Source organism: Bos grunniens, chromosome 11, assembly GCF_055505025.1.
Source record: "Bos grunniens cultivar Pamir isolate PY7600 chromosome 11, Bosgru_T2T1.0, whole genome shotgun sequence".
Lineage (NCBI taxonomy): Eukaryota > Metazoa > Chordata > Mammalia > Artiodactyla > Bovidae > Bos > Bos grunniens.
Genome location: NC_141175.1, coordinates 69,829,215 through 69,852,910, shown reverse-complemented (window position 1 = coordinate 69,852,910; position 23,696 = coordinate 69,829,215). Strand labels below are relative to the sequence as shown.

Below are 23,696 nucleotides of genomic sequence, written 5' to 3'. Positions count from 1 at the left end.
AATAATTTTTTTTTAAGGGCAATCTCCTTAAGAATACAAATCCCCTGGGAACAGTCCTCAAGGAGGCTTCTGGGAAGCTGGCTGACCAGGGAGCACAAGGAATCTGTCTCCCCACCTAGATGACAATTGCAGAATCTATCTGACATAACTATTCTGGGACTCTGGAGTCTACTGAAGGCTTGCAACTTCCAGGGGAAGGGTTGGACAGTAAAGTGCAATTGATTTCAGTCAATTTTAGCTCTTAGTACAGTAGCAGCTACCCATTCCACACCCCTAGTCCCATGGCAGGCAGCTGTGCACCTGTTCCTGCAGCACCTGCAGATAGCTTGCAGAAGCCATGTTGGGCAAGAAGAACCCTGTCTTCCAAATACAGGGTGCTCTGAACTCTGACTGCCACTCACTAGTTGAGCTCAATAAACAGGCCTTTGACTATTATTGTTTCACCTCCCTCCATTGTTGCAAGTCCCTCCCTGCTCCAGCTGAAGTGACTTCCAGGGGATTTAAAGGCCCAAAACTCATTCTTTTCCTCCTTCCATTTTTTTCTTTTTCCTTTTTTGAAGGACAGTTACAAAAGAGTAGGACATTCAAAAGCAACTCCATATATAGTGGAAGTTAGAAAGTCATTGTGCACACTAAGGCATGGGCTCAGAAAAGATGTGAGAAGACTGTAAGTTTACACCTCAAACAGATCTCTGGCATAGAGATGGCCTATAACAATTAAAACAGAAAACCCTGGGGACCAGAGAGAAGCTGATTTCCAGGGTCACCAAATTATTAGATTCAAATATCCAGTTTTCAAAAAAAAGCCCACAAGGTATATAAAAGAAATAGAAAAGTATTGCCCATTCAAAGGAAGAAAAAATTCAAGAGAAACTACCCCTGAAAAATAACTGATATCAGGTCTACTAGACAAAAACTTTAAAACAACTGTCTTAAATGTGCAAAAAAAACTAAAGGGAGAGGTGAAGAAAGACAAGAAAATGATGGCTGAGCAAAATGAAAATGCCAATAAAGAGATAGAAAACCTAAAAATAAACGAAAAAGAAATTTTGGAGCTGAAAAGTACAATAATTGAAATAAAAAATTCACTAGAGGGATTCAAAGGCAGATTTCAGCTGCAGATAGAACAATGGAAATACCGAGTCTGAGAAAAAGAAAGGAAAAAAAAAAAAAACTGAAGAAGGAAAAACAGAGCCTAAGGGACCTATGGGACACCATTAAGGGGACCAAAATATGCATTGTGGAAATCCCAAAGAGAGAGAGAAAAGAGCAGAGAAAATATCTGATGAAATAATGGTTGAAAACTCCCCAAATTTGATGAAAGACATGAAATAAACATCCAAAAAGTTCAAAGACCTCCAAACAAGATGAACTCAAAGAGACACACACTGAGACATTATAATCAAACTTTCAAAAGACAAAAACAAAGAATCTTGAAAACAGCAAGAAAGAAGTGATTCATCAAATACAAGGGAACTTCAATTTGACTATAAGACGACTTCTCATCAGAAACAAGCTTTGGAGCTCAGAGGCAGTGCTATTCAAAATGCTAAAAACAAAAACAAAAACAAAAACAAAACTGTCAAGCAAGAATTCTAGATCCAGAAAAACTGTTCTTCAAGAGTGAGGAAGAAATTAAGACACAGTGAGGGAGAAATTAAGATATTCTCAGATAAATGAAAGTGGATGGAATTTGTTACTAGCACAGTGTCTGGCACATAGAGAACACTTTAAAAATATTTCTCTTCAAACATGGTAGGCAGAGATGCCTTGTATAAAAATGAAAATGCCATGGGAGATGAATAGGTAAAGCACAGAGGAATTTTAGGGCAGTGAAACTATTGTGTCTGATACTATAATGGTAGATACATGTCATTACAAACTTGTCCAAACCCACAGTACATACACCACCAAGAGTGAACCCTAATGTAAACTATGGACTTTGGGTGATAATGATATAGAACTGTAGGCTCATCAACTGTAACAAATGTACCACTCTGGTATGCAGGGGTGTTGATGACAAGAGAGGCTGTTCATATGTAGGGAAAGGGGGTATATGGGAAATCTCTGTTTGTTCTGCTCAATATTGCTTTGAACCTACAGCTGCAAAAAAAAAAAAAAAATCTACTTTTTAAAGTCATGTGTTTAGAAAAATATGATGGATTTTGGCTATTTCTAACCCAATGGAAAATTTCTATTATAGCTATTTCATTACAGCTGTCAGAGAACAATGTCATAAATCAAACATTAATGCAGTACTGACCCAAAAAACTAGAGCTACTAATATGACCTAATACCTATTAATATGCAACCTAAAAAACAAAGCAGGAATCCAATAGAAATGCACACATGTGTTCATGTACAAGACATGTACAAAATGTTTATGAAAGTACTATTTGTATGTCCCATGCTAAAAACAATGTAAATGCCCATCTAGGTAGAATTGTGGTGTATTTATTCAATGGAATAATAAAGAGCTATGAGAATAAACAAATTTACATGACATGGATGAATACCATAAAAATAAATACATTTTGATTTCACTTACCTAAAAGTCAGTAAGAGGCAAAACTCATCTGAGGTATAAGAAGTCAGGCATGGCTGTCTCTGGGAGGGGGACAGTAATGACTGAAAGGGGGCTTCTAGGATTCCAGGGGTGTTGTTTCTTCATCTGGGAGTTGGTTACACAAATATGTTGACTTCATGAAAAATTATTGTACTCTACAGTCAAAACTGTGCAATTTTTAGAATGTATTATTGTATATATATATAGTTATCAATCAAATTTACCAATAAAATAAAGCAAGAGTAAAGCTAATTCACAAAATTGGTACTAAATATGAAAGATTCCAGGTCCAGCCTGAAATTTATTCATTGAACTACTTATTGAAATTTACTCTGTAGCCAATGCTGTGTTTGATTTGGTGATATAATGGTAACTGTTACGGGTTGAATCATATGTGTCCTCCCAAAATTATTATGTTGCAGCCCTAATCCCAGTACCTTAAGATGTGACCTTACTTGGAGATAGGGTCTTTACAGAGTTAAAATGAGGTCATTAGGGTGGGCCCAAATCTCGTATGACTGGTGTACATACAAGGAAATTTGGACACAGACAGAGGGAAGATGACATTAGAAATATAGAGAAGGTGGTCACCTATAAGCCATAGAGAGAGGCAAAGTCCTAGAGCCAATCATTCCCTTACAATCCTCTAAAGGAACCAACCCTGCCAACACCTTATCCCAGACTTCTGGCCTCCAGTACTGTGAGCAATAAATCTGTGTGGTTAAGCCATTCAGTTTGTGGTACTTTGTTTCAGCAACTCTAGAAAACTAACACAGTATCCTTCCCCCATTTTCCACACCCTCAAAATGCTCTGTCCTTGCCATCAATAAAAAGTACTATCCCTGACTGTAACCATGATAATGGCAATAAAGGACAGCCTAGAAAAAAGAAACATGGCATAATTAAGGAAGTCATAAAAGGCTTCCCTGAGGACTTTTTAACCAAGGTAAGACTGGAATTAAATTCTTAACTAGGTAAAAAAGAAAGGGATGAACCTTCCAGGTAGAAGCAGCAGCATATTTTCAAGCCCCTTACAAGAACAGGCTTCCCTGGTGGCTCAGACAGTAAAAGAATCTGCGCACAATGCAGAAGACCTGGGTTCTACCCCTGGGTCGAGAAGAGCGCCTGGAGAACAGAATGGCAACCCACTCTAGCATTCTTGCTTGGAGAATCCCATGGGCAGAGGACCCTGGAGGGCTTCCCAGGTGGCACGCTAAAGCACCTGCCTGCCAATGCAGGAGACCTAAGAGACATAGGTTCAATTCCTGGGTCAGGAAGATCCCCTGGAAAAAGAAATGGCAACCCACTCCAGTATTCTTGCCTGGAGAATCCCATGGACAGAGGAGCCTGGTGGGCTACAGTCCATGGGGTCACAAAGAGTCAGACACGACTGAAAGCAATTTAGCACTAGCACTAGCAGTATCACCTACGCGCATCCTTGCCAATGTAGTTGAACCTAAATCTAGTTAAGTCTTTACAGCTAACTTCCATTTACAGGAAATATAGGAAAAAGAAAATCAAGTTAAATAATACCAAAAGGAAGTAATCAGACAAATCTAGAACGTGGAACATTGCCAATAACAAACAAGCCAGTCTAATCAGTCAATGGCAAGAGAGGAAAAAAGAGAGGAAGGAAGAATATATGCAGAGACACAACAATAGAATGCATGAACCTTGTTTAGATCCTAATTGGAACAGCTCAACGGTAAAAAGTCACGTTTAAGCAACTGGTGAAATCTGAATATAGACTGGATATTAGATAATACTAAGGAATTATTGTTATTTTTACAATATGCAGTCTCTTCCCATTGTAGCTGTAATCTTGACAACAGAGACCATACATAAAATAGGTATTCAGAAGGTGTTATTGACAGTGATGTTGACTCTTGATACTTACAATTTAGGCAGAGGTCAAAAGCACTGGAAAATCATTATTCCTTTATGGAATTACTGAAGTTTTGAGTTGTAAATGACAAAAGGAATTATCTAGTTGAAATAAATTCAAGAGGAAAAAGACACAAAGCTAGATAGATCATGGTAGAGCCGGTCTACAACATGGGCTCCTATGCCATGACGTTCATGTTATACTTCTTTCAGGGCAGCTTACAGGGAGGTTCTCACAGCTTCCAGTCCTGTACAGTTCACAGCTCAACTCTTTGTCCTTCCCCTACTTGACTTTATATTCTTGTTCTTCCTCCTAGCTCCATCTCCAGGTGTTTTAATTTAGATTCACTTGACAAATTTCACTTTCCTTGGGAAAACTGCCAAAAGTAATGCTAACAAAGAAGAAGAATAATGAGTGGAGGAAAAGCATTTTGGTTAAAACCAAAGGAAAATTAACAGTAATAACAACAACAGCTGCTGTTTCAAGCTTTTTTCCAGATTTATGTACCTAATCCATCCTACTGGCCTTCATGTATACATTTTCCCCCAAGTCTGTCAATGAATAACATAGTACCTTTCTATCAATCATATACGCCTCAAAGGAAAAAAGGTCTGAAGCCAGAGTACATAAAGAATCAATGCTGTTGAAATACCCTCTCTCCTCCTCTTCCTTTTTTCCATCCTTCATCTTTTATTTTCAAAAATCATAGCTAACATGAAGGACAGAAATAAAAATATTATTAGATATTATTCTTTCAGCACTTCTGTTGGTTTTTAAATTGTGCATATGTATTACTTTAAAAAATATTACATTTTAGAAAACTGAATTATAATTCTCCAGTACTGTGCTTACCAATATATGGAAAATTGAGAACTCAGTCAATACTCTTCTGGATTTATAAGGTAAGCCCAACAACCTTCATATTTGTGTAAACAGATAACTTAATATAGGCAGTAAGGTGTGTTATATGAAATACTCCAAAGAGGGATAATTATACAAGTATAAATGGACAGATATATGGGATTTAGTAAGTATAAACCAGAGGACTATGTGTTTCTGGGACCTATTACATCAAAATAAGGGTTATCTTCTAAGTTCTTTTACTACATAATACACTAAACATACACGTCACTAAACCTTTAGGGGAGGTAAATAGCCCATATTTTACACAGAGTTAGAGGAAGAATTTGAATTTGACTATGAAGCTATCTGATTTCAAGTTTGCCATTCTCTTTTCCAGGAGGTCTCCCCAACCCAGAGATAGAACCCAGGTCTCCTGCATTACAGGCTGATTTTTACCATCTGAGCCACTGGGGAAGCCCATAAAATAAAATGTATATTCAATAATTTAGGAGGGAAATACTTATGCTCTTTTATTCTATCTAATAGCAGCTCATGTTTACCATGTTCCATGATCAAGGCTGACATTCAGCTATCATGCTCCGGTATGGCATAAGGGCTGAAAGCTATTCTGATTAGTTAGGTATCCGTTCTGTTTTGATTGATGCCTATGCCATGCTGATCATTAAATATTTTGAATATCAACACCTGTCCAAGACACAGAACTCTGAGTTTTCAATCAAATACTTAGAGACTTGAAATTATCCAAAACTGCTTTGAATGCCATTTTCCATGCCTACAGGTATCCCAGGTCTATCTATTCGCAAAATTTGGCTATTCTTTCTCTAAATAAGAACATGCTGAAACTCTCATTTTATAGTAGAAGCTTAACACTGCCATTTATAAACACCAGAGCTTGGAAAACATCTTTGAGTCAGTGGTACAAAATTACTATATTTGAGGTTTTCACCAGTGAAAACCTTGAATTGACATCCTGCCTTTAAAGTCAGGCTTATAGCATTTAATGTTTGGGAAATCACCTAACAGACAGGATACTACTACACCTTCCTCAGTTCTTGCTGTTAAATCAGATCACCAGAATGGAGTATATTTAGATATTAACTTATGCCTTTAGTAATACTTAAACTGAGATTTATACAGACTTACGCTCTTGGATTTTTATCCAGTCAATATATGAGAGGGATACATTAGGAGTTTGACACTAGCATATATCCACTATTATATATAAAATAGATAATAAGAACCCTAGCATAGGGAATTATACTCAATATTCTATAATAACCTATATGGGAAAAGAATCTGAAAAAGAATATATAGATGTATAAGTGAATCACTTTGCTATATACCTGAAACTAACACAATGATGTAAATCAACTATACTTCAATAGAAAATAAAAATTAAATTAAAACATTTTTAAAGGAAAAAATAGGAAAATTTTCTAAAAGATTCAATATACAAAATGACCATATTAAAAAAAAAAGAAAGCAAATGTATAAATATTTCAAGGACAAATCTAAACATCATCATAATAAAAGAAGCATGATTTATTTCTAAGACCTTCACACTCCAGATTTATTTATAAGTTATACCAGAATCAGTTTGCCCAACCAATATACATAAAATGTTATACAGGCTCCCTCAACTGGTTAAGATGTAGAACTACCAAAAAACATGCTGCATTAAGTTGACTGTATCATCCTCTTCAGAAATTTCTGTAACCCCAGCTTGAGATCGAAGAACAGACATGATGTCATTAGACAATTGGTCAAAGCCATTCTGTAAACATATATTTGCTACTTCTTGCCACTTTTCTAGGGAGCAAAACGGATCATTTATCAGGAGATGTTCAACTGCATCTGAGGAAATAAAATCCAATATTATAGTACGGCATTCATCTGATAATTCATACTTAGCAATTCTTCAAAAATAAAGAGATATCATTTCAACTCCATTCCTGTTAGATCCAATTCCTTTAAGTGTCATGTGGAGTTCCCAGCTGAGCTCATAGTAAGTACTCAAGTGTTAGTTCTTTCTCCTTCTTTTTCATTAACCTTTCTATGCCTCAATTCAATCCTCCACCATTTCTCACATTCCCTATTCTTCCACTCATCTCCTTCTCGGTAAGGTCAGCAGATGCTGAAGGCTGAGATGTAGGGAACTCAGAAAGTGAAGACTGTGGGACCAGCTTCATTCACAGTCTCTAAAGTACCACTAGGAACTAGCTAACAAATCTGATGGTCAACTTTTTATGATCCTTCACTTTCATAAATGCCCTAATAGTGCTAACCTAAGGATTTAAAAAAATCTCTAGCAAAACCTCCATCCAGCCTCTAGTCAGAGAGATTTTAATGATGAGGCCTCTATAACAAATGTTTTTCTAAAGGAAATAAAAGAAGGATTTAGTTTATTAAGGAAAACTAATGATATTATTTATTTAAAAAAGAAATTGTTTTCATAATTACTTTTTAAAATCAATTACAGTCATCCTCTTTGGGACTATTTATGGAACTCATTCATTTATTACCTTCATTACTTATGATACTTAATGAATCGAGGATCTCTATTTAGCATATTGTAATCACTGTTATTTTATTCCTACCATGATTACTATTTTTCTATCAAATAAAATATTTTAGTTGATATCTGTAATGATAATTTCTAAATTATCTTCCCAAATATGTTTTCATGTAATTTACTCTTCATTCTTTGGCCCCATGTAATAATTTAAAATCAAGGTATCTGCTCAAATTTCTATATTAAATTAGAGAAAGGAAATAAAAAAACTGAGATCTAATTATTCTTGATTGCACAGCAGAGTGAGGTTCAAGGTAAATGCCATTTTACTTTGGCCGTTTGGGAATAAGAAACAAAGTTTGTCTAAATAACATTTAAAGTATATATGAAAATTATTAAATATATGCATGTTAAAATATATAAAGTTTTTAGAGTAGTCATAGCAGTTATAATTATTGTGATGTTCTCCTCAAGCTTCATAAAGAATCTCTCTTCATTCCTCTCAACAAATATACACTATTGCCAACAGAGTATTATTGACATGGTAATCTTTATAAATTCCTAACATGCCAAGAAAGAACTCTGAGGAAGACAGAGTTAACTCAAACATAATAATCTCGAACCTTTCCTTAAATAACGCACTACTATTTCTTCTACAACAAAATTTTACTTCACTTACCTTTCCCACCTTTACTTATTTCTTGAAGTAGCTTAATCCCAACTTTTTTCATGTCTACAGAGAACAGGTGAAGTACAGCAAGACCAAAAGATAAATACGGTGGTTTCCCATTCCATTCTTTAGTGAGACACTGAATCAATTCAATGTTGGGACATGACTTTATTAGCTGCATCAGGTCATCTAAAAGCAAAAATGAAAAACTGTATCTCAACATCCTAATATGATGCTGCTGCTGCTGCTAAGTTGCTTCAGTCGTGTCCGACTCTGTGCGACCCCATAGACGGCAGCCCACCAGGCTCCCCCATCCCTGGGATTCTCCAGGCAAGAACACTGGAGCGGGTTGCCATTTCTTTCTCCAATGCATGAAAAAGGAAAAGTGAAAGTGAAGTCGCTCAGTCATGTCCCCATGGACTCTTCATGACCCCATGGACTGCAGCCCACCTGGCTCCTCCATCCACGGGATTTTCCAGGTAAGAGTACTGGAGTGGGGTGCCACTGCTTTCTCCGCTTAACATGATGAGGGACTAGCTAATGTTTATCTTTGTCAATCAACTCTTCGTTTTCCAATCCTTCCAAAGCTCTCAATGAATTCAACACTACTATCTCCAATCCAAAAAAAAAAAAAAAAAAATCCTACTCAGTATAGAAAAAACAAAGGAAAACTACCTAAACAAAGAGTACAAGCAAAAATTTTTCCAAAAATTGTCATGAAAAGAAATGTGGTATTAAAAAAAAGACCAGGTTGACAATCAAGAAACCTGAATTTTAATCATAGCTTGATCAGTCACTTAATCTTTTGGATCTCAGTTTTATTCTATAAATCATTGGTGGGAGGTGGGTAGAGGAGCAGGACAAAAAGAATTTTTCCTTCTAAAAACAGATGCACTATGAGTCAGATTTTCCTTTTGGAACAAAAGACTTTTTTTTAGAAGTACTGCTTTTGTTTTCTTTGATTTGTAAATGTAAATAGAAAGCTGACAGTCTAAATCTGAGAGAGACCATTTTCTTCTCAAACCACAAAGTATTAACAAACTGAGTATGTCCCCTTACAGCAGAAAGTGAAAAAGAACTAAAGAGACTCTAGATGAAGGTGAGAGAGGAGAGTGGAAAAAGCTGGCTTAAAACTCAACATTCAAAAAACTAAGATCATGGCATCCGGTTCCATCACTTATTGGCAAATAGATGGGAAACAATGGAAACAGTGACAGACTATTTTCTGGGGCTCCAAAATTACTGCAGATGGTGACTGCAGCCATGAAATTAAAATACGCTTGCTCCTTGGAAGAAAAGTTACGACAAACCTAGACAACATATTAAAAAGCAGAGACACTACTTTGCTGACAAAGGTCCATATAGTCATAGCTATAGTTTTTCCAGTAGTCATGTATGGATGTGAGAGCTGGACCATAAAGAAGGGTTAGGGTTAGGCGAAGAATTGATGCTTTTGAATTGTGGTATTGGAGAAGACTCTTAAGAGTTCCTTGGACTGCAAGAAGATCAAACCAGTCAATCCTGGACTGATGCTGAAGGCAAAGTTCCAATACTTTGGCCACCTGATGCAAAGAGCTGACTCATTAGACAAGACCCTGATGCTGGGGAAGATTGAAGGCAGGAGGAGAAGGGGACGACAGAGGATGAGATGGCTGGACAGCATCACCAATTGAATGGACATGAGTTTGAGCAAGCTCTAGGAGCTGGTAATGGACAGGGAAGCCTGGTGTGCTGCAGTTATGAGGTCACAAACAGTCAGACATGACTGAGTGACTGAACAACAGCAACAAATGTCTCCTAAGGCCAAGGATGATACTTTGGAAAGCTGTGGCTATTTGTCACTAAAATGTAAAATAAGCAAAGTAATCTTTCAAACATTGTTTCTACCTTCTAAGCTTAATTTTCCTCAGATTATTATTATCTTATGATGCTGTGCGAAATAAATTCTGAGGATAAGTAACAAGGTTCTATTTACAAAGAAGTATTATTATTTCTTAAATTAGTACAATATACAGTTGTCCCTTGATGTCCATGGGGTATTGGTTGCAGGACCCCTTGCAGATACCAAAAGCTGAGGATACTCAAGTCTCATATAAAAAGTCTCTAACACAAAATGGCATAGTATTTGCATATAACCTACACACATCCTTCCATATACTTTAAATCATCTCTGGGTTACCTAACACAATGTAAATACTACGTAAATAGTTGTAAATACAATGTAAATGTTATGTAAATAATTGCTGGTGCACAGCAAACACAAGTTCTGCTTTGTGGAACTTTCTAGAATTTTTTTCCCCTCAAATATTTTCAATCTAAAGTTCTTTGAATCCACAGATGTGAAACCCAGGAATATGGACAGCTGATTGTGAATTTAATTATTTTCTAGTGTAATGCATTACTAGAAGAACAAGATAATATGAGAATGAGTCAATCATATTTCTATGTACTCATGTTAGGCAAATTTTGCAAGCCAAAAAAGAAGCTTCACATTTCATTCAATAAAAATTCCAAGAGTACTGAAAACTTACATTCCATGTCTAAACCTTGACTAAAATAATTCTAAGGAAAAACAATAAAACAGAAACTGAATCTGTATAATTTAACTATTAAAATAATTATTCATTCAACAAATATTATGTTGTAACTATTCTTGCCAGATTCTGATCCGCTGCTGTGTGTATACAGGAGAATTACTTACCTCTCTGTGCCTTAGCCTCTCTGTGAACACATAGTTATTTTTCATTGATAAAATAGGGGTAATAACAAAACCTAGTTCATAGAGTTAACATAAGGCTTAAGTGAGACAGGGATGTAAAAAGGTGGACTAAGCTATTATTACACTAACTGTATCAGGCATGCTATTACATAATGCATGAAAAAAACTAATAACTTTAAAAACCAGATTCTAAGTAAAAGTTAATTTTTTCTTCAAAAATGATTAGATTCAACAACCATAAAAGATTGTTTATCTGGAAAAAATGTGACCTAAAAGTGCTATATTTTGTTCCATTTTGTGATTTCTTAGAACTGGAGTATATAGCTTGCAAAATCAGGATTGACACAAGCCTGGGGTATAGGGATTTGTCAGGACTGCCTGTACATTAAGGTTAATGCTGAACTGGACTATAGTAAGAGATCAGCTCATTCAACTGGGTCACTCTAAGGGCCTCAATTCTCTCAGATCACTGGTTAGCTGCAACCTAGGTGTTTTAAACTTTTAAAATCAACATTATTTCACTAATTCTAATGCTTATATTATAGTTCAGAAATTATATATGTTAAAAAAAAAAAGAAATTATATACGTTTTTTTTAATTCTTAAATAGCATGGTCCAAATATCTAAAGTTTACTAAATGTCTATGTATTGAGGAAATACATAATGTATTTGAAAGTCTGGCATCAAAGTCAATCAGTTCCAGCTTATCTGTTTTCACTAAAAATTACTCAAGAAATCTACTTACCAGTATATATAAAACAAGTTTTACAATGTAAATCCAAAATATTGCCTAATATTATGGGTGATCTTACAATTGAAGTCCAGAATCTGAACATATACAAATAATAGGCTTTTTCACTCACCAGAAGTAAAATCCTTGAATTGTTGTATGTATTCCATGGCCCCATGAATCTGACCCTGTTTACATAGGCAAAGAAGAGCCTTCTTGTGCAAGCCACATTCACTGTAGATAATCTGAGCTAAAGCCAGACATTTGGCCTTGTTATAAGTATCCTGCTCCCCATAATCAAAAATCACATCCCCAGCCTCCTCAGAAAATGTCAGCCTAGAGCAAGCAGATCAATAGGGCACACGTTAGTGAGTTCTTAATGAATAGATGAGATGAAATATTTGAAAATTCAGCACAGTAGAACTGGATTTTCTATGGTCTGTAAAAATCCCATGTTAGGCAATTGATGAAATTAAACATATTTAAGATTTACTCATAAGAACAAAAACAATCAGCATGTATTCCTTTGGGGGAAGTCATTTTGGTGAAACTGAGCTCAGCTTTTTAAAAAATCTACAAATAAGGTTAAAACTCTCCTGAAAAGACTGGTGGGGTTTAAATTTTCAAGGTAAACAAAAATTCTCTCTTAATTGAGGCTCTCAATGTTTTTAGCTGTTATATAGATTCCAAAACCCTGTAGAATGTAAGAACTTATTAAGTGTTGGTTAAAGACAGTGACAAAGTTTTTAGCTTGAAATTAGCATCACATCTTGTAAGCACTATAAAAAGTGAAACAGAAAGTATGACAGCAGTATTTTGTTTTTTATTGTTGCAGATTTGTAAGAAACAAAGCGGAGGGGCATAAATGAACTTAACTGTGTCTATTAGGGGAGACTAAAGAAGCAGCTCTTTTGAGATGGTTCGACTAAATAGATTTCACTTTCCATCAATTTTAGTGCACCATCTTCAGATACAATTGAAGGAAATCATATGTACTACACAGCAACTCCAGGCAAGAACACTGGAGTGGGCTGTTATTTCCTTCTCCAGGGGATCTTCCTGACATAGGCATTGAACCTGGGTCTCCTGAGTTGCAGGCAGGTTCTTTATCATCTAAGCCACCAGGGAAGACAGAAACTATAAGCATAAGCCAAAAAAGATTTGGATGGACAGGGAGGCCTGGCGCGCCGCAATTCATGGGGTCGCAAAGAGTCGGACATGACTGAGCGACTGAACTGAACTGAAAGAAACCACTTCTAATTACTGGCTATACTAAAATTGTGCTTTAGTTAAATTTTTATTTAATAGCTGCAGAATATTATATAATATCAATTATGTAATATTAATCATAATATTAGTGCCTGCATATATGTAATGCTGCTGCTGCTGCTAAGTTGCTTCAGTCGTGTCCAACTCTGTGCGACCCCATAGAGGGTAGCCCACCAGGCTCCCCCGTTCCTGGGATTCTCCAGGCAAGAACACTGGAGTGGGTTGCCATTTCCTTCTCCAATGCATGAAAGTGAAAAGTGAAAGTGAAGTCACTCAGTCGTGTCCGACTCTTCGCGACCCCATGAACTGCAGCCCACCAGGCTCCTCCGTCCATGGGATTCTCCAGGCAAGAGTACTGGAGTGGGTTGCCATTGCCTTCTCTGGCATATATGTAATAAAACACCAATAATAATAAAATGAAATTCTGAAACCCCTACAAAATGTCTCTTTATTGAAAATTAAGTAAAGCCCTCTGTGTTTGCTGGTGGGGACAGCAGACAGGTGGGTCTAAAATCAAAAGGCAGGTTCTGAGTACAAATTAATTATGTAATAAGCAATTCCCTGACTTCCACATTTCAATACCAAAATACTGGTTTTGGTAGCTACAGTCACAGCGTTTCCTGAGGTTGAACAAGTCATTATTTCTGTTGTTTTTAGTGACTACATTACTGAAGCAACATGAAAATATAAGTACTTTAGTATTTATTTCTCTTATTAATACTATTATTTCATTATTTTCAGTGGTCACCCTCACGATGCTGTCCCACCTGAGAGAAGGCCAGAGTTGAGAAAAAGACTGTTCTGTCTTTGCTTGTCACTTTCCAAAAGGATGATGAGACACAAAGAGTATGATTAAAAAGAAAATTATCCAAAGGGAGAAGGAGGATCAAGCCCCAAAAGAATGGAATTGTCCCTGAAGGAAAAGGAGGGGAAGAAAATTATGGATGCTAGCTCTGGGGGTACAAGAGGCACCCTGAACCAGGCTGGGAAATGAGCCTGGGAACCTCCCTCCCCTCTTCTCTCCCTAATTACCTCATCATGGCAACCCACTTCAGTATTCTTGCCTGAAAAATCCCATGGACAGAGGAGCCTGACAGGCTACAGTCCAGAGGGTTGCAAAGAGTCAGACATGACAGAGCAACGAACACAAAGCCCCTTCTTGGCTCTTCCAACCTCAACTTCCAACTCTAAAGAAGTTCTGAAAGACTTCTGAAAGTGGACCCAAGACCAGACTAGCTCTAGGGAATACAAATGACTAATAAATAAAATATGTTAACTCCACAGGTAAACTAAGGTATACTTGATTATAAGCCAGACTGTGGGCTTCCCTGATAACTTTGTTGGTCAAAGAATCCACCTGCAATGCAGGAGGCCCTGGTTTGATTCCTGGGTCAGGAAGATCCCCTGCAGAAGGGAGAGTCACCCACTCCAGTGCTGTAAATTTTTCAGAAGTCAAAATAAAGGTAATCACCAAATCTACACATGATATTCATTTATTGTTATCTTACAGGATTGGGTTTGTAAAGTTAATATTCTAGAGTATTTTTCCTTTCTAGGGGCAACGTCTGCAATTTGGAGATATTAATATCAACAAAGCACCATTTCTTAAATTTAGGCTTTGTGGGTCAAGTGATTAGACTTTTCCTGGTAGGAATGACTAAGAGAGCCAAGTTTAGTCCATAACCCAGGTTGCTCTAGGGCTGGCTCTGTGCTGAGCTTCAGGAAAAGAACTGAAGCACTTTTAAAGGCAGCTATGTGGTAAGGGCCAGGTCATCAGAGTCAGAGATCAGGGGACAGAGGCTAAGAATAAAAAGTGTGATTTGCCTTGAGTATTCTTTTCTATCATCTCTGGATCCAAAAAAAAAAAAAAAAAGGAAACATTCTAATATATAAAAAACAGTATTCTATCTAAATAGAGATTAAGAAAAAACGTAGATTAAATAAAGATAAAATGCAGCTTATCTTCACATATTTTTACTGATGTGCAGTTTATCTTCACACATTTTTAATAATTCATTAAAAATCATTGGGAATCCTTCTTTCTATATGGCATGTTTCATAAGAATGGGCATCATTTATAATGGTTTATAAATAACCTAAAGGCTTTTTCTATAAACTAGTATATTGAGTTCATACTCTTAAAAGGCTTTGCCTTACTTTTAATTTGTAGCATATTTTCAGTAGTAGTTCATCCAATCATTTTTTGGGGAAAAGGTAAGATTTTTGTTTCTATGAGTTCCTAATGGAGACTTGAAATGTATGAATAGGTATAATCCATAGTTATCCACAGTCTTCTAATTTTAGTGCATAGTTTTACCACATAGTTCCATCAAAGCTTAAGAAAAAATGAAAATACTGCCAGAAGACTGAAATCTAACATTTTAAAATCAATTGTTGCCAATATCGTATGGAGTAAAGTTGTAATGATTTTTATAGTGTCTAAACTAAGGTAGATCAGTCCTGGGTGTTCTTTGGAAGGAATGATGCTAAAGCTGAAACTCCAGTACTTTGGCCACCTCATGTGAAGAGTTGACTCATTGGGAAAGACTCTGATGCTGGGAGGGATTGCGGGCAGGAGCAAAAGGGGACGACAGAGGATGAGATGGCTGGATGGCATCACTGACTCAATGGACATGAGTCTGAGTGAACTCCAGGAGTTGGTGATGGACAGGGAGGCCTGGCGTGCTGCAATTCATGGGGTCGCAAAGAGCTGGACACGACTGAGTGACTGAACTGAACTGAACTGAAACTAAGGTATCTAAATAGAAGAAATCCCAAACATGGAAAATCCAAACAATGTTGATTAGCTTATAAGTGCTCTAGAGTTGAGTTGAGTGCTCTAGAGTTAAATCAAATTGTCCTATTTAGAATAAAGAAATTTATGCTCAATGGTCAAGTTGACTGGGACACAGAGGGCCCAGGTATTTGGTCAAATATTATTTGGGGTATGTCTGTGAGAATGTATTTAAAGAGCGTAACACTTTAAATGGCAGTCTGAGTAAAGCAGATTGCTCTCCTGAATGTGGGTGGCCCTCAACCATTCAGTTGAAGGTCTGAATTGTACAAAAAGAATGACATCGACTCAGGTAAAAGGGAACTCTTCCTGCCTGACTACTTAGCTGGGAAACCAGTCTTCTCCTGCCTTTGGGTCTCAAGGCTGCCAGTTTTTAGACTGGAACTTAAACCACTGATGATCTTGAGTCTCCAGATTGCCAACTGCAGATGTGGGGACTTCTCAGCCTATACAATCATGAGCCCATTTCTTATTTTATTCTTTCTGTTTCTCTGGAGAACACTGGCTAACACACTCTCCAAGCAGGCTCCTGGGAGTTATAGTTGATCAGGGCCACTCTATTTCTCAGATCTATTGAGAATACAGCACCATATAATGATCATTAGTTTAAAGAGTACCCTTCATGCTAAAAGATGAAGAGATAAGTTGGCATCACTTCAGTTCAGTTCAGTTGCTCAGTCATGTCCGACTCTGCGACCCCATGAATCACAGCATGCCAGGCTTCCCTGTCCATCACCATTTCCTGGAGGTTACTCAAACTCGTGTCCATTGAGTCGGTGATGCCATCCAACCGTCTCATCCTCTGTCATCCCCTTCTCCTCTTGCCTTCAATCTTTCCCAGCATCAGGGTCTTTTCAAATGAGTCAGCTCTTCACATCAGGTGGCCAAAGTATTGGAGTTTCAGCTTCAACATCAGTCCTTCCAATGAACATTCAGGACTGATTTCCTTTAGGATGGACTGGTTGGATCTCCCTGCAGTCCAAGGGACTCTCAAGAGTCTTCTTCAACACCACAGTTCAAAAGCATCAATTCTTTGACGCTCAGCTTTCTTTATAATCCAACTCTCACATCCATACATGACTACTGGAAAAAACATAGCTTTGACTAGGCAGACCTTTGTTGGCAAAGTAATGTCTCTGCTTTTTAATAGGCTGTCTAGGTTGGTCATAACTTTCCTTCCAAGGAGTAAGCGTCTTTTAATTTCATGGCTGCAGTCACCATCTGCAGTGATTTTGGAGCCCAGAAAAATAAAGTCTGCCACTGTTTCCATTGTTTCTCCATCCGTTTGCCATGAAGAAATGGGACCAGATGCCATGATCTTTGTTTTCTGAATGTTGAGCTTTAAGCCAACTTTTTCACTCTCCTCTTTCACTTTTATCAAGAAGCTCTTTAGTTTCTCTTCACTTTCTGCCTTAAGGGTGGTGTCATCTGCATATCTGAGGTGATTGATATTTCTTCCAGCAATCTTGATTCCAGCTTGTGCTTCATGCAGCCCAGCATTTCTCATGATGTACTCTGCATCATTAACTTAAATAAGCAGGGTGACAATATACAGCCTTGATGTACTCCTTTTCCTATTTGGAACCAGTCTGTTGTTCCATGTCCAGTTCTAACTGTTGCTTCCTGACCTGCATACAGATTTCTCAAGAAGCAGGTCAGGTGGTCTGGTATTCCCATCTCTTTCAGAATTTTCCACAGTTTATTGCGATCCACACAGTCAAAGGCTTTGGCATAGTCAATAAAGCAGAAATAGATGTTTTTCTGGAACTCTCTTGCTTTTTCGATGATCCAACAGATGTTGGGAATTTGATTTCTGGTTCCTCTGCCTTTTCTACAACCAGGTTGAACATCTGGAAGTTCACGGTTCATGTACTGTTGAAGCCTGGCTTGGAGAATTTTGAGCATTAATTTGCTAGTGTGTGAGATGAGTGCAATTGTGTGGCAGTTTGAACATTTTTTGGCATTGCCTTTCTTTGGGATTGGAATGAAAACTGACCTTTTCCTGTCCTGTGGCCACTGCTGAGTTTTCCAAATTTGCTGGCATATTGAGTGCAGCACTTTCACAGCATCATCTTTTAGTATTTGAAATAGCTCAACTAGGATTCCATCACCTCCACTAGCTTTGTTCATAGTGATGCTTCCTAAGGCCCACTTGACTTCATATTCCAGGATGTCTGGCTCTAGGTAAGTGTGAGTGATCACACCACCATGATTATCTGGGTCGTGAAGATCTTTTTTGTACAGTTCTTCTATGTATTCTTGCCACCTCTTCTTAATATCTTATGCTTCTGTTAGGTCCATAACATTTCTGTCCTTTATTGAGACCATCTTTGCATGAAATGTTCCCTTGGTTTCTCTAATTTCTTGAAAAGATCTCTAGTCTTTCCCATTCTATGTTTTCCTCTATTTCTTTGCACAGATCTCTGAGGAAGGCTTTCTAATCTCTCCTTGCTATTCTCTGGAACTCTGCATTCAAATGGGTATATCTTTCCTTTTCTCCTTTGCTTTTCGCTTCTCTTCTTTTCACAGCCATTTGTAAGGCCTCCTCAGACAGCCATTTTGCATTTCTTTTTCTTGGGGATAGTCTTGCTCCCTGTCTCCTGTACAATGTCACGAACCTCCGTCCATAGTTCATCAAGCACTCTGTCTATCAGATCTAGTCCCTTAAATCTATTTCTCACTTCCACTGTATAATCGTTAGGAATTTGATTTAGGTCATACCTGAATGGTCTAGTGGTTTTTCCCTACTTTCTTCAATTTAACTCTGAATTTGGCATAAGGAATTCTTGATCTGAGACAGTCGGCCTCTGGTCTTGTTTTTGCTTCCTGTATAGGGCTTCTCCATTTTTAGGTGCAAAGAATATAATCAATCTGATTTTGGTGCTGACCATCTGGTGATGTCCATGTGTAGAGTCTTCTCTTGTGTTGTTGGAAGAGGTTTGCTATGACCAGTGCATTCTCTTGGCAGAACTCTATTAGCCTTTTCCCTGCTTCATTCTGTACTCCAAGGCCAAATTTGCCTGCTACTCCAAGTTTTTCTTGACTTCCTTCTTTTGCAGTCAAGTCCCCTATAATGAAAAGGACATCTTTTTGGGTGTTAGTTCTAGAAAGTCTTGTAGGTCTTCATAGACCCGTTCAACTTCAGTTTTGTTCAGCATTACTAGTTGGGGCATAGACTTGGAGTACCGTGATAATGAATGGTTTGCCTTGGAAATGAACAGAGATCATTCTGTCTTTTTTGAGATTGCATCCAAGTACTGCATTTCAGACTCTTCTGTTGACTATGATGGCTACTCCATTTCTTCTAAGGGATTCTTGCCCACAGTAGTAGATATAATAATGGTCATCTGAGTTAAATTCACCCATTCCAGTCCATTTTAGTTTGCTGATTTCTAAAATGTCGACATTCACTCTTGCCATCTCCTGTTTGACCACTTCTAATTTTCCTTGATTCGTGGACCTAACATTCCAGGTTCCTATGCAATATTGCTCTTTATAGCATCAGACCTTGCTTCCATCACCAGTCACATCCACAACTGGGTGTTGTTTTTGCTTTGGCTCCATCTCTTCATTCTTTCTGGAGTCATTTCTCCACTGATCTCTAGTAGCATACTAGGCACCTACCGACCTGGGGAGTTCATCTTTCAGTGTCCTATCTTTTTGCCTTTTCATACTGTTCATGGGGTTCTCAAGGCAAGAATACTGAAGTGGTTTGTCATTCCCTTCTCCAGTGGACCACATTTTGGAGTCAGAACTCTCCACCATGACATGTCCATATTGGGTGGCCCTACATGTCATGGCTCATAGTTTCACTGAGTTAGACAAGGCTGTGGTCCATATGATTAGATTGGTTTTCAGTGATTGTGGTTTTCATTCTGTCTGCCCTCTGATGGAGAAGGATAAGAGGCTTAGAAAGCTTCCTCATGGGATAGACTGACTGAGGGGGATACTGGGTCTTGTTCTGATGGGTGGGGCTGTGCTCAGTAAATCTTTAATCCAATTTTCCTGATGGGTGGTGCTGTGTTCTCTCCTTGCTATTTACCTGGGGCATCACCCAGACACCATCTTAACCTTCCAGGAACAAAGTTTGGTTTTTTTCCTTCTCCTTTATGCTTATCTTAGGTAACCTCACCCTTGCATGAGCCCTTCGTTACAAGCTGTGGAAGTAGTATCAGTACCCATAAGACGGTAGGAATTGACATGGGGTCTGGGCCACTTATTCATGAAGCTTACTTGTGTGCTCTGGGCCTGACTGAGCACTATCTTGGTCATGCTTGATTTTGGATGGACTCTTCTGAGCCAATCTGAACTTATGACTTGGTGAGTCTGTCAGAATACAGATTCATGATAAGCATTTCTAGTTAAACAGTCTTTGATACTCCATGGATAAATACTCCATCTTTAGCACAACCCAATAGCTGTTTTTCAAATGTTATTCATTTGTTATACAAATGTTGTCTGTTACAATTGACAGATGATCTACTATTATATCTCTGGGTAGTCCCATGCCAAATGAAATCAGTTAGCGGGTAAATCAAGAACCATGGTTGCTAAACGAGAAAACAATTTGAAAAAGAACAGATTCATGTATATGTATAGCTGAATCACTTTGCTGTACACCTGAAACTAACACAACATTGTTAATCAGTTATACTCCAACATAAAATAATTAAAAAAAAAACAAAACCCATGGTTTGATAAAGGCATGGTAACCACAGTCATTCTACTAGACAAGCCATCAAGATCAAAAGAAATATAAGTAAGAAGACTCTGAAATGGGTGATAGAGAAGAAAAATAATCAGTATCAATTAATATGGATGAATCTCAAAGTAATTATAAGTGAAAGCAGCCAGACCAAGGAAAAAAAAGAATATACAATGTGTGATTCCAATAATATATATATATATATATATATATAAAATTTTAGGAAATGAAAATGAAACTAGGATAATATAAAGTAGATCAGTGGTTATCTAGAGATGGGGAGGAGGTAGAATGAGGTGGTAGAAGGAAAGAAGAGGCATTACAAAGGGACATAAGGAAACATTTCAGAGTCGTGGATGTATTTAGCATCTTGATTGTGCTGATTATTTCAAGGATGCATGCATATGACAAAACAGGGTTTCTCTGGTGGCTCAGCAGTAAAGAATCTGCCTGCAATGCAGGAGACTCAGGTTTGATCCCTATGTTGGGAAGATCCCCTAGAGAAGAAAATGGCAACTCACTCTAGTATTCTTGCCTGGGAAATCCCATGGACAGAGGAGCCTGGCAGGCTACAGTCCATGAGATCACAAAGTCAGACACGACTGAGCAACTATATGTCAATACTTGTCAAATTACACACCTAAATATGTGCAGCCTACTGTGTATCAATTATATCTCCATAATGCTGTTTTTAAACAACTCATCAAATTGTACACTTTAAATAAATATAGGTTATTATATATAAACTATATCTCAATAAAGCTGTAAAAAAGCAAATTACAGTTCTAGGACTTAGTAACAAGGGCTATAATTCATCCTGCTCACCCTCCTCTTATAAGTTTCCCCAAGAATTATGACCACAGAATCCTAGAGGAGCTGTGCCTGGATGGAGTGAACTTAATGTGAAAAGCAAAGAGATCTGTATTATGCAAATGGTTGACTAAGGCAGATGCTGTTTTGGTGTCCTGCCCAAATCCTCCTTACTGAGTCAGCATACCCTTCCCCAGCTGCTCTAGGTATTGGCTCTCAGTGGCTCACAGGTGCTTGCCTTCCATAAGGGATTACCCAGGGCTAGTGGGAGCCACCATGCCCAGAAAGTTATGTATTCCTACCCTATCCAGGCAGCCCACAGCCCTTGACTAACTGATGGAGAAGCACGGAAGCCTGGCCCCTTCCGTCAAGTGGGAACAGCTCTGTGATGTGCTTTATGCTTCAGAGGCGTCCCTCTGTAAATAAGGTCAATACTTGCCTGAGGTCACATCCTTGCTTGGCTCTTTTCATTTCCCTATTCTGCTTTACTCAGTCCCTTACGGGTTTTTCCTGAGAAGCCATCCTTCATGAACACCCAAATTCCTGTCTTAGGCCTAGGTTCCAGGGAACCCAATCCAAGGCAACCCTGGTACAAGTCTGCCAATTTGTGCCAAGACTCAACTCCAAGAAGCCACTTCCTGCCTGTGCTTGCTGGTTTGTATGTTCTTTTAAATGTTACCTTGGTTCACATCCCTCCTGCTTTTACATTTTCTCCTGGGCTTATCCTTTACATGTATCCATAGCCTGTCTGAAATAAAGTTATCCCTTTGAGCAGCATGATACTGATCAACCCTTTTCTATCCTTATTGATCAACTTCCATGTACCAATAACTGGTCACAAATCATCTTGTCAATTGCCTTGAGGCAACTCCTGACCTCTGAGCTCATTGTGACTAGGCCTTATTACTTCATCCATGAATGCTTAGTAAATACTTTTGGATAAATTGCAATAGAGATCTGAAATAAATGCTCAAATAATGTACTGACAAGAAAACCATTAAAATTTTGAGAACTTTTTATGCTTGATAAATGCTTTATCAAGCAAATTTCAAAATTAAGTTAAAAGCATAACTTTGCTTACCTTTCTTGGGTGACCCAGTTGATGACTAAGTCTAAACGTTTTTCAGACAATCCACACTTGATTCCTTCCAGAGTTAGCACTGCATCAACAGGATGTCTAAAAGCATGACTTATGCTAAAGATAGCCTCAAAAAATAAAAGTAATGGGGAAGGTTTTCCTCTAATTTTTCCAACAGCTACAAAGAGAAGAAAAGGTTTTGAGTCAAATACTTTTAAGTAATAATTTACTTTTTCTTACTTCATATTCTTATTTTCATCTCATATCATTTTCTAAAAATTTTAATCTAAAGTTATATATTAACATTTGTAATTTTTAACTAATGCTTGTGGATTAAACTTTATATTTTGGATAATGGACAGGGAAGTCAGGTGTGCTGCAGTCCATGGGGTTGCAAAGAGTTGGATATGACTTAGCAACTGAACAACAATGACTAAATAGCATATGCTATGTGAAAACCAAGGCAGAGATTAGAGAGATGAGTCTACAAGTCAAGGAATGCCAAAGTTTGCTGACTTAAAAGTTATGAGAGCAGCATGGAATGGAAATCTATTCAGAGCCTCCAGAAGGAGGTGAAAGATGGGAATTCCCTGGTGGTCCAGTGGTTAGGTCTTAGTGCTCTCACTGCTGTGGGCCCAGGTTCAATCCCTGGTCAGGGAACTAGGATCTCACTTAATGTCTTACTTAATATTCTGTGATTCTACAAAACACTCAGTGAGTTATCACCAATCTAGTTTTGGTGAATTTCTTAGAGTAAGATCCACATACCTAGTAAATGAATAAAAGTTGGCTGTTTTTCAATTTCACTGGTAATTATACTATTTAAGCATTAATTGCAAGCACTTATTTTTACTGAAACTTGCAAGCCATAATTTGAGTAGACCAAGACAAAGGGAGAAGAGAAAGAAACTCAGGACTATACCAATATCACTTAAAAATTTTTATCACTTTTAACTTATACTAAGTTGAGAGCACATTCAAAGAAAGAGTTCCTAGTTACTTGCAAGATGTCTCAAAATTTCTGAGTAAAAATTGAACATTTCAATGTTAAAAACAAAAAACAGAACACTATAACCTATAAAACACTGCTAAAT

The 23,696-nt window shown here is 37.7% G+C and overlaps 1 protein-coding gene, 1 long non-coding RNA gene and 1 other non-coding gene across 23 annotated transcripts in view; 1 reads left to right on the top strand and 2 right to left on the bottom strand.

Moving 5' to 3' along the window:
* The window catches only part of LOC147363301 (uncharacterized), a 53,053-nt gene extending 48,453 nt beyond the window's left edge, over positions 1-4,600 (bottom strand). Inside the window, exon 1 of the long non-coding RNA XR_015136905.1 lies at positions 4,464-4,600. This is a non-coding gene — a long non-coding RNA (uncharacterized LOC147363301). The remainder of the gene's footprint in view (positions 1-4,463) is intronic.
* Positions 4,601-6,839: 2,239 nt separating this feature from the next.
* The window catches only part of CLHC1 (clathrin heavy chain linker domain containing 1), a 34,593-nt gene continuing 17,736 nt past the window's right edge, over positions 6,840-23,696 (bottom strand). For 14 of the 21 annotated variants that reach the window (XM_086326846.1, XM_086326844.1, XM_086326854.1 and 11 more), the window contains 4 exons: positions 22,606-22,780; positions 12,080-12,282; positions 8,507-8,686; positions 6,840-7,169 (listed from right to left, as the gene is read on the bottom strand). In XM_086326846.1, the coding sequence (XP_086182972.1) occupies positions 6,973-7,169; positions 8,507-8,686; positions 12,080-12,282; positions 22,606-22,780 (755 nt within the window). In that variant the 3' untranslated portion in view covers positions 6,840-6,972. The remainder of the gene's footprint in view (positions 7,170-8,506; positions 8,687-12,079; positions 12,283-22,605; positions 22,781-23,696) is intronic. The other 7 variants (XR_015136893.1, XR_015136895.1, XR_015136892.1 and 4 more) reach the window with 1 other exon arrangement.
* On the top strand, positions 23,190-23,262 carry TRNAE-CUC (transfer RNA glutamic acid (anticodon CUC)). The gene has a single exon. It is a non-coding gene; the product is annotated as a tRNA-Glu (tRNA).